Source organism: Solanum lycopersicum, chromosome 8, assembly GCF_036512215.1.
Source record: "Solanum lycopersicum chromosome 8, SLM_r2.1".
Classification (NCBI taxonomy): domain Eukaryota; kingdom Viridiplantae; phylum Streptophyta; class Magnoliopsida; order Solanales; family Solanaceae; genus Solanum; species Solanum lycopersicum.
In genome coordinates, this window is record NC_090807.1 from 38,708,419 (window position 1) to 38,720,588 (window position 12,170).

At 37.3% G+C, this 12,170-nt stretch overlaps 1 protein-coding gene across 1 annotated transcript; it reads right to left on the reverse strand.

Annotated features, from left to right (window-relative positions):
* Positions 1 to 523: 523 nt before the first annotated feature.
* LOC138337937 (uncharacterized) lies at positions 524 to 2,446 on the reverse strand. Its single transcript, XM_069288382.1, has 4 exons — positions 2,159 to 2,446; positions 1,327 to 1,526; positions 919 to 1,140; positions 524 to 824 (listed from the first exon to the last, which is right to left on the reverse strand). The coding sequence occupies exons 1-4, from the start codon at positions 2,444 to 2,446 to the stop codon at positions 524 to 526; spliced, it is 1,011 nt and encodes a 336-aa protein (XP_069144483.1).
* Positions 2,447 to 12,170: the final 9,724 nt, after the last annotated feature.

The window sequence follows — 12,170 nt, forward strand, 5'->3', positions numbered from 1 at the left end:
GCTACCTGCCCATCAGTCTAAGGATTAAAGGCAGTAATAAGTTTTACCTGCGTGCTCAAGACTTTGTGGTATGTTCCCCAGAAATGTGAAGTAAACTGAGCTCCTCTATCTAAAATGATAGACAGAGGAATACCATGTCATCTAAAAATCTTATCTATGTAAAGTCTCGCATAGTCCTCGGCTCTGTAAGTAGAATTCATAAGGATAAAGTGGGCAGACTTAGTCAATTTGTCCACAATAACCTATATGGAGTCATGCTGTATCCTAGTTCTCGGGAGACCAACAACGAATCCATATTAATGTCCTCCCACTTCCAATTCAGAACCTCAATAATCTGAGGAAGAACTTCAAGCTTAAGATGTTCTACCTTAACCTGCTGACAATTAGGATACTTTGCCACATATTCTGCAATGTCCTTATTCATGCCATCCCATTAATAAATCTTCTTAAGATCATGATATATCTTGGTGGAACCTAGATGTATGGAGTATCTGGAACCATGGACCTCTGTAACAATCCTGGTTCACAAATCATTCACATCTTGTACACACAACCTGTCTTGATACCTAAGTATGCCATCACCTCGTAAACTGAAAGACTCATTCATCTTAACCAACACTGACTCATTCATCTCAATCAAAAAAGGATCAAGTTGGTGACCCTTCTTTACTTCAACTACCAAAAATGATATAGAACTAGGATGAACTGAAACACCCTCACTAGTATAGTGAACCAATCGCACACCTAGTCTTGCTTGTCTGTGTATATCTTTTGCTAACTCCTTCTTTTCATCCTCAATGTGGGTTGTACTTCCTATGCTTTTCCTGCTCAAAGCATCGGCTACTATATTACCCTTACATGTATGGTAGTGAACATTCATATCATATTCCTTCAAAAACTCCAACTATCTCCACTAACGTAGATTCAACTCCCTCTGTATGAACACGTACTGGAGACTCTTGTGGTCTGTGAACACTTCCACATGCAGTCCACAAGTAATGCCTCCAGATCTTTAGTGCGAAAACCATAGCTGCTAACTCCAGGTCATGAGTGGGATAATTCTTCTCATTAAATTTTTGATGTTTGGATTCATAAGCTATCTCCTTAGAACTCCGCATAAGAACACAACCCAAACTAACCCTAGATGCATCACAATAAAAAATGTAATTCTAACCACACTTAGGCACTGTAAGCACCGGGGCTGAAGTGAGTCTGTCCTTGAGCTCCTGGAAAATCTTCTCACAAGCCTCCGTATATTTAAACTTGGCCTTCTTCATAGTCAGAGGAGTTAGTGGGACAGTAATGGAATAAAAGCCCTCTACGAACCTGCGGTAGTAACCCACCAATCCCAAGAAGCTACAGCTATCTGTGGGAGTAAGAGGTTTTGGCCACTTCTTAATTGCCTCAGCCTTTTTGGGGTCCACCTCTACACCTTGATAAGACAAAACATGATCCGGGAAGGTCAATAATCTAAGCCAAAATTTATACTTGCTGTATTTGTTGTACAACTGATGTTGTCTAAGTACCTGCAAGGTTAGTCTCAAATGTTATTCATGCTATTCCTTAGTCCTAGCGTAGATGAGAATGTAATTTAAGAATACTATGAAGAAAAAGTCAAGGTATTCACGGAAGAACGTGTTCATGAAATTCATAAATGCAGTAGGTGTATTCGTGAGACGAAATGACATAACCAAGAACTCATGATGACAATAATGGACGTGAAAGACTTTCTTTGGGACATGTCCATCCCTAACACTAAGATGATGATACCCTGAACGAAGATAAATCTTAAAGAAGAAATTAGACCCTTGGAGGTGATAAAACAAATTACCTATTCTAGTAAGTGGATACTTATTCTTCATAGTGTATTTTTTGAGCTACAGATAATTGATACACATTCTAAATCAAGGGATGAGGACGACTCGAGTTGTACCCCTCCAAGACTAGTTCCTCTTTGTTACGGAAACAAAATCTACCACTCTACTACGACAATCCAAACAAGCATAACAACTATGAAGCCATTCCATGCCTAGGATAACATCACAATCATGCATGGGTAACACAACCAAGTCTGCACATATCGTCTTACCACATACAACTATTGAGCAATCCTTATATACTCTATCAGTCATTACATTTCTCTTAAAAGTGTACTAACCATTATGGGATCATGCAGATCTTCAGGAAATATTTCAAAAGTGAGAGCAAGCAAAGGAGTCACAAAGGAAAGCATATAACCTGGATCAATTAAAGCAAAAGCAGAAGTTGAGAATACTTGCAGCATGCATGTGACCACATAAGCGGACTTCACCTGCTCCTGCCTTCCCTTTAGGGAATAAAACTTTTTCATCTTAGGAGGCTCGGATGCTGCTACACCCTTTGAATTAGTACGAGGCTGAGCATTACCTCCAGCCTGACCTCTATTGTGTAGGAAGTCTCTAACCATATTCCGACTCTTACCGCAATCGAAGCAGGCATTTAACCCTTGTCTCCACTCTCCACTATGAGCACATCAACACTTAGCACTATTCTTTTTGGGACGCTGCATCTCCCCTCCGTTACCCTTCTTGGGCTTAGGTCTTCCTCCTCTAAGTTTTGTACTCCTCCTAGAATTAGAATTCACAAAAATATGTTTCCCCTTCATGAACCTTGGCTGCTCCCGGATGCCAAAATTGTGTTTATGACCTCCATGGCTAGGACCTACCTCATCTTGAGGATTCGGCCTTCTAGCATCAAGAACGCCCTTTTTTGTAGTAGTCCTCTACCTGCTGGACATGCACCATTAACATGGAGAGGTCCATGTTATCATGGAGCATTACAGACCCACACACCTCTTCCAGATCTCCATTGATTCCTGTGAGGAACCTATTCATGTCAACCTTATTGTTAGATTCAAGGGATGTAGCATAACTGGATAATTTAACAAACTTCAGTACTCATCTCATTTGTGTTGTTGGATACTAACGAAAATAGTATACCTGGATAGTTTGACAAACTTCAGGAAATACTCCCTGACTGTCGTTGATGCTTGCATAAGGTTGATAGACTCCTCAACCTTTGCCTCTCTCAAATTCTTGGGAAAGAATCTCCCAAGGAACGCGGTTTTAAATAGCTCCCAAATAACCAGAACTCCACTGAAAGCTCGGCTATCCTGCAACATCCTGCACCAAGTCTATCCAACATCCTTTAGCTGATAGGAAGCCAGCTCTACTTTCTCAGTATTGGTGGCCCCCACATGCCACCAAAATATTATACACCTCATCCGCAAAGTCCTAGAGGTCCTCTGAAGTCTTATACCCTGTGAAAATAGGAAGGTTCATCCTCGTGAAGTCTCTCAGCCTTTCAACCATGCTACGCACTGGTGTGTTCTTCCTCTCAACATTATACCGGTTTACTTGGGCAGTTACGGCCTGGGTCTGCCGAGTGAAGGCCTGTGCCATCTGGACCAGAGATGTCGCACCTCTTCATCAGCCAACCCAGCTGGTTCAATCGGCATAGCCACTCCTTCAGCTGGAGCCTGGGGTGGAACCTGATTGTTCTTAGCAGCTGCTACTCCTCTCATTTGATTGATAGTTCTCCTAGTGTTCATTATCTGTACACAACAAGGATTGATGTTAGACTCTCTCATAACATCATGAAAGTTAAACATTAGGAAAGGCAAGATAAGATCAGAAGAAGGGAAATTTTCCTACGCGTCATGCAATCTTTAATCTAGGATAGTGGTGCACTTCACTAACATGACTTAGAAACTACTCAATGTGGTTGATGTGAACTTATCACACTTGGATTTTAACCTAGTGCTCTGATGTCAACTTTGTCACGACCAGAATCTAGACGGCAAATGAGACCGCCGTCGTTGACCTCTCAGAGGTGGTAGACAAAAATGCATATGTCATTCTTACTTCATCTAGGTTAAATTTAGCAGAAAATTTGAACTTTTTATTTTCTTATTTCATGATAATGATTTTCAACATAACATCATAGGCGTTCACAAATCAACAATCTAATATAAAGGTAATCAAATTAAACAAACAATTCATAATTGCATTAAAAGTATTTTTTCTGAAAATGACACAATTACAAAGTCTAAAATAAAAGTTGAAAGAAACGCTAATGGAACATGCTCAACTAGATAAATCCTACATCTAAGTTAGACAGTAATAGTAGACTGCCTCGAAAGCATGAGGGCCTACCAAATCTGGATGAAAGCTCCACGTACGAATAGTTGCAACGTCGTACTGTGAGATCTAACGTCCACATGTGGCAGCACCTAAATGTAGATATTTGTATATAATTAGCACACACTTGCAATAATTATGGGTATATGCAAGCACACGCAAAGTTCATGCATGAGAAATAATAGTTCTTTCCTAACAACATGATTTATGTAAGGTCAAGCTAGTGGACTTGCCAAATTTAGATTATGGAAGTCATGCAATGAGTATAACATGCATCATCAAATTTATCATTCTGCAAACAGCACATAGCATATTTCACATATCATATCACGTGGTTTATATCACTCTTTCATATTCCATGAGGCCTTGGAATCATGCACATGACATTAGGACTTCCCAAAATGAGGTTTCAACAAATGTGACCTCAAATAGGGGGCCTCCTTTATTAAACACAGGGTACACTAAATTATTTCATATGTACTTCAATTTAATTCTCTCATATACTAGTGTAATCACAAGTCATACCTACGATGTAGTCTAGGACTCTCATAGAGTTTGTTGTGCAATGACAAAGAATAACCTAGAGTCATTACTTATGTCTAGATCACCTTTTAATTATCATATCCTTACACCTTTGGTATCGTTCATTTAGTTATGTGCATCATTTAAGGCTGGCCTCATTCATTCTTTGGGAATTTTAACCTTAACCGACATAGATCATGTGAGCATCCTTAAATCCAGTGTCTGCCCCAAACCGAAAAGGGGTGAAATCACCGGACAAAGTGACCCAAAACATTTGAGCGTATATAGGGGATTGAACCCTGTTAGATCCCTATATTGGCAGTATAGGTTCAATGACTAGGAGATATAAGGAGACCCATACCCGGCATGTCGGACAATCTCAGCTCAAGAGAGTCATGTGAACCTCTGCCTTCCCGGAAGAAGGCATCACCGTTAATAGCTAGTCAATCGGTGCTCAGTATAATGTTCCATTTCATTCAACTCATATGTCATAGAAGTTGTCTTCTGGTATGAGGAAATCATAGCTCAATAGGTGATTTCTCGTCTTGCATTATTATTGAGTGTGTTAATCTTAATACTTTCATTAGAGTGTTCAACGAGACTGATCTCTTCATTAAATTTACACTCGCATGTTGTCACCACATTAATTAACATTAGCACGTTTGATCTTCATAATTGCTCACACCTCTTTACGTGAATGTTCATTTTATCATATGTCAATGCACTTGGCCGTTTACTGGGATTCACACTCTTCTTAACCCTTCTATTTTTCATCATTTCATTGGTCATTTCAACATTTCGTTGTTCATTTCCTCATATACCAATAAACTTGGACATTTAGTGTATCTTACACTCATACTTAACCCTTCTAGAGTTTCATCTTTTCATTACATACATCTTAGGTTCACTTATTTTTAATCATATGCTAGACTTATGGATATATACATACAAGCCATGAGGCTTCATTCATAATTCGTTAAGTGACTCATATCTTCCTAAGATTATGTACTACAAGACCTATGCATCTTCTGTGTATGCAAAGATCTCGATTTCGATCTAACTAGGTGGCATTATACTAGAACATTCAATTCACGTATGATTTATTTGTCAATACGGAATTTGGGCAAGGGGACCCAAATTCGAACCATTTGGACAATACTTATATTTTTCCATAACTTTATTTTTAGTTTTTTATGACATTGGGACCCTATATCGAGCCCCAACATCAATATTCTATCTTTATTTTTCTCCTTGGATTCTTCTCTTATATGAACGAAGGGTTGTGGGATCGAACCCCCACAACCCCTTTTTACTTTTCATTTAAAGTTTGTATTGTACAATTCGCCTAGAACAAGAGGCTGTGGGATTTAACCCCCATGGCCACTTTTTATTTTAGTCTTCATTTCGCTGGAATTGGGAGGTTGTGGGTCCGAACCCCCACAGTCTCCTTAATTTTCTTATTTAATTTTCCCATTCTCCTTTCCATCCTTCAGGTCGTGGGTTCGATTCCCACGCCTCACGTTTCTTTTTATTTAATTTCATATCCCTTCATTCGCTTCTTGGAGATCGTGGGTTCGATCCCCACGCCGCCTATTTTATTTATGTCAATCGTTACTCTCTCCTTACTCACCTGCACACCCCATTTTGAATTCACCTACCCCTTTGTCCATTTCTTTTTTTTTTCTACTTGAAAACTCAATGTATTATACCGGTGTGGTCAAAGGTTTGAAGCCCTGGTGTCCTCACCCATTAAAAAACAAATAAATTTCCAAACTTCCCTTGTACAATTTAGATTAAACGAAGCTTGTAGTTGTTGCTGGAAAATTAGTAATTTTATTATCCTATCTTAACCAATATTTCCATTTGAAAACATAGAAAAGTTCACAGATCATTTAATATCTTTTTGGGGTGTATTTCATGCATTCGTTTACACATTCTTAGGTGTAGATTCATTGTTGATTTTGCTGCACTTTCCACTTAAAATCAGTTGCATTCACCTCATATGAACATTATGCATTACACATTTTATGTACGTTAATTTCAACCATCAAACTAACCTCTTTAAGACTTCAAAATGTATAGCAACAACAACAAACATTTACATATTGCACCACATCATTCTTGGTTTACATCGTTGATCAGGCTTGCTAATTTTTAAACACAAAATCACAAAGAGGATCATATTTCTCACTTAAGTATCAGCAATCATACCAAGTACATGATTTTTAAGCTAACAAAGATTGAAATCGGAAGGAGACTAGCAACAAGGAGTTCAACATTCAAGGGGACGACCTAGATTCATACGTTGACTTTTTTATAAAGAAATTACTCTTGGAAAAGGATTCCGGGAGAAAAGGCTCATACCTGTTCTTTGTGTTGTTCAGCACTCCAGTTACTGTCCAGAATCACTCTCTGAAACTACTCCCAAGCCAAATTTTGAACAAACAGTTTTTGACGGAAGGACTCCTCTCCTTGCCTAAGGTTTCTGGTTATGTTTTAGTAAGCTTTTGAACGTCAAAATTCTTCAAGTGTTAAGAAATATTAGTTGCTGATCAGTACTTGTATTTTTCTAGCAGAGATAACGTGAAAAGAGTGGACAAAACGTGAGAGAAATGAGCGTGAGAGAGAGTTAAAAGAGGTGAAGTATTTTAGACTTAGTCAACTAGGAGACTTAGTCATAAAAATATATTAATTAATAAATGAATAATAATTTATAATAAAAATCTGATTTTTCCTTTTTAATTCAGAAATTGATTAATAATTTATTAAATTAATTCACAAATAAAAAAATCCAATTTTGCAGTTGATTAGGGTCGTATCCAGTTTTTTGCTTGCATAGTATATGAACTGAAAAAACCTTTCTTTCTTTTGAACCAACACTGCTCCCACAACCACGTCACTTGAAACTTACATCAGATCAAAATGAAGGTCCCAATTTGGAGATGTTAGAATTGGAGCTTCAATTAGCTTCTTCTTGAAAGCTTCAAAATCTTTGATGCATTTATCATCAGATACAATTTTTATCTCCTTTTGTAGGAGATTTCATATGGTTCTTGCAGTCATAGAGAAATCCTGAATGAATCTCCTGTAAAAACAACATGACATAAAAAACATTGTACCCTTTTAACAAAAATTGGAGGAGGTAGCTTTTCAATTACTTCCACTTTTGCACGATCCACTTCTGTCCCTCTTTTTGACACCTTATGGCCCAACACAATCCCTTCCTTCACTAGTAAATGACATTTCTCCCAGTTTAGGACGATATTATTTTCCTCAAATCTAGCCAATACCGTGTCTAAATTCTCCAAGAACATGTCAAAAGACTCCCCAAAGTCTAAGAAGTCATCATCCATTAGTATCTCCAAAAAATCTTCAACCATGTCAGGACAGATAGCCATCATGCACCTTTGAAAGGTTGTTGGAGCATTGCATGACCCAAATGATATTCTTTAAAAAGCATATTCCCATAAGGGAATGTGAATATAGTTTTCTCCTGATCCTCTGGTGTATTCGTTGGATATTGAATAGTCATGCAGGAAACAAATATACTGTAGCCCATCTAACCTATACAACACCTGATCAATGAACGACATCGGGTAGTGATCCTTTGTTGTGGCTTGATTGTACTTTTTCTAATCCATGCATATTCACTATCCTGTCACTGTCCTGGTTGGAATAAACTCATTTTGTTCATTTCTTATCACCATCACGACTTTCTTCTTAAGCACACAATAAACTATGTTAACCCATTTGTTGTTTGAAATTTGGTTTATAATATCCGCATCTGATGATTTAATCATCTCCTTGTGCACCAAATCTTTCATCACTTGTTTAGCCTGTATTGAGGTGTCACAGTTGTGTTGTGACCTTCCTCCATGAATATCATGTGCATGCATAGATCCGGGATGATGACATGTATATCAACCATCAGGCAACCTAACGCCTTTTTACCTCTTCCTCAATATTTTAACATATGCCTTAACCTACAATTCGGAGAAATCATAAGAAAGGAATACGAGTAAAGATTCATTTGTACAAAATAATGTTTACATGAAAGGAGAAGGGAGATACTTTAACACTAACTTTTGTGCTTCCCCAATTGACATCTTGGAAGGTAGTCCCTGGACTTTGTTTAATGGCTCCACAAACATAATACGCATACTCACATTCGAGACATTTAGGGCGTTAGCCAATTATTGGGATTCAACATCTCCCTCAATGTCTTTCCCAATGATTGTGGTTGCCGATAACCCTTAATACATCACAGGCATTATTATTGCCTTGTAAACATCAAACACATCGACCTTGTCTTGAGTCCTCATTGTTAGTCTACCCTCCGCCACATTAACTAATGCATCTCACATTTCTAGGAATGGGCATCCCAAAATAAATAGGACCTCAAAATCAGGCTAATAATCCAAAATGACAATGTACACAGTGAAAATAAGAATTCCCGCTTGAACCAAGACATCTTCGATAATGCCATTTGTCCTAGACACTGAAAGATAAACTAACTACAACATAATGGTTATAGGTTTGGTCTTTCCTATCCCCAATTTGAAAAACATGGAAGTAATCATCAAATTGATATTTGCGCCTAAATCTCCCTGAATCTTTCAACTTGGTTGTCAGCCTATTCTTGATTCTCGAATTGCACTTCTTAGTGATTGCTACTGTTGCATACTTATTCAATATACTCTTACTGGCTATCACATCGATAACATTTTTTGAATACTTAGGAATGCCCTGCAAAACATAAATCAAAGGAAAATTAACATCTACCTACTTGAGTAACTCAATGAACTTACCAAAACATTTCTCCTCCTTTTGCTTTAAAAATATTTGTGGGAATGGAGGAGGTGGTTTTGCTTATGATTTCTCATTTACCCTTTGTTCACTTGGTTCGGCTTCATCTTCATGTTTTCCTTTTTCTTCCATAATTATTCATTTGGCGTCAACTCATCCAATTGACGACAACTACGAGTACTCAAAACATTTACCTACTTCAGGTTAGGATCTCTATTTCCCACAAAACCCCCTTGTGGTAGGGAATGTCGGGCAATAGCAAACTGCCCAAACTGCTTCTCTTAATTCTGAGCTGCAAATTGATTGTTGCGGCCATCTACCACCAATTTAGTTTGATCTTCCAGGATTTGCTTTAGAGTATCCTCCATAGTCATATCACCTTTCTTGACAACCTATTGATTATCATGGTTTTGTTGATTTCCATGGATTTGGTGATGGTATTGTGGTCCACTACTCTATGGTCTATATCGGTTCGGTCCTTGATTGCCACCCCATGAAAAGTTTTGGTGGTTTTGACAATTTGAGTTGTAGGTGTTTCTATCGCTTTGCTAATTTCCTCCTCGCTAAGCATTATCTACAAAATAAACAGTTTCTGGGATTTTTTCTAATACCTCAACATTGTGATCTCCACCTCCACATACTTCACACCAAGCTTGTGGTTAATGTACCATATTAACTTGAGCTTGTTGTCGTCGTAGTGAAATGTTGCTAAAATATGTAGTAATCATATTCTTGATTGATACAATCTGTGCAAACCAAGTTGTAATTGTATTCATTTCCAACATTCCAGTAGTCTTTTGTACGACCTATTTAGCTCATCTATAATTCGACTCGGGGTTACACTGTGAAATTAGATTATATAATTTAAACAATCCAGCATATGTCTCTCCAAAACTTGTCCCCCTACATCAGAATCAACTAATTATTTTTTTGTTTGGTTCCAACCCTTTAATAAAGGTGTGGACAAATACTTCTTTATCTTGATAGTGATGTGGACAACTTTGCAATAGAGACTTAAACCTATCCTGAACATGGTATAAGTGCTCCCCTCCTTTCTGTCTGAAGCTCAATATGTCGCTTCTCCGCTTGGTTGTTTTACTTGATTGAAAAAACTTTATCAAAAACTTTTTGACAAGATCATCCCATATTGGTATGAAATTTGCGGGCTAAGAGTTCAACCATTTGTTTATTCCCCCAGCAGAGAAAAGGGGAATAATGTTAGTCTCACATAATCAGAGTTCACTCTTATTGGAATGTATGTGTCACCGATCTTGAGGAAATTCAGAATGTGCACTCGTGGGTCTTCATGAGAGAACCAGTGAAATGGTAATTTTTGTGTAGTAGTTGCTCCATGTTCAGCTTCAATTCAAACCTCCCACCAAGTTAAGGTTTCTGAATACTTGAGATACCATTGGTAGTTTGTGTGACTCCCAGAACCCTCAATTTCATTTCTTCCATTTCTATCGGTCGATCATATTCCTTTCTTTCTACTGGAGTCTCTGGTTCCCTTGTCACACGAGAAACAAGATGGGTGGGTCTTATATACCTTCTCCATTAATGAACAAAAGTCTCTGTTTTAGATAGAGGCTGTACAAAATCCTTGTCGTCTTCCCATGCAAAAACCTAACATCACCTGCAAAATGAGAAGCCAAGATCCAGGTGTCAACACTTTTAGAAATAATTTAGACACTTAAAAATTAGATATATGCATATTTAAAAGTCCCCGACAGTGGCACAAAAATCTTTTTGCATCAAAACACACACGCAAGTGCACGTCATCACTCAAGTAGTACAAAGACTCTTTCGAACCGAATTATATAACCCTAAAGACTTTAAATCAACACAAAATAATTTATTTATATCTAAAAAATTTACTTAAGTGGAAAATACTTTTAGAAATGCATTTATCACTACTACTACTACTAATTAGACACTATCAAAAAATAATTATTTTAATTAAACAGTTCCAAAAAAGACAATCTCACAATTAGGAAAGGTATCCAGGGTTGTAGGATAGATCAATTTTTTGTATAGTATTGATTTATTCTAGTATTCGATGGGTTAACCTCATTATGGATTAGTAGGATTTATTTTACGATCACGATCTTCGGGCTTCTAATTGCCTAGAACAATTGACAACCTAACTACATTGTTGAGTAGGGTCAGGCATGAACAAATGTGATACATTTAACATTAATCTTGCATAACAACCAAGTATGGTATATAAGTATAACATTATCCTATAAATAAAAAATTCTAGATTTTACCCTAGAATTAACACACTTCTCACATTATTTGGTTTATCCCTCTAATCATTTTCCGAGATCAAGAGCAGACTACAAATTTATTCTAAAGTTGATGAAGCATTAAAATAGTAAAACACAAATGCAAGCCCAAATCATTAGACAACCCTTCTTATACTAGAAATAACTTGTGGTAAACCATCAAATGTATCTACAACCCTAAAATGGAGGACTTAAGCTAGTTATAGCACAAATATCAAGAAACAATGTTTATTATTCATACGAGAATTTACCAAGATGAAAAAAGGAGAAGGAAAACCGTACAAAATAAAGCAAAATAACATAAAATTTTGTGCTCTCGTCTTTTCGAAATTTAATTCCCCCAAAACTAGTACACTTAAACTATTTATAGTCTAGAATA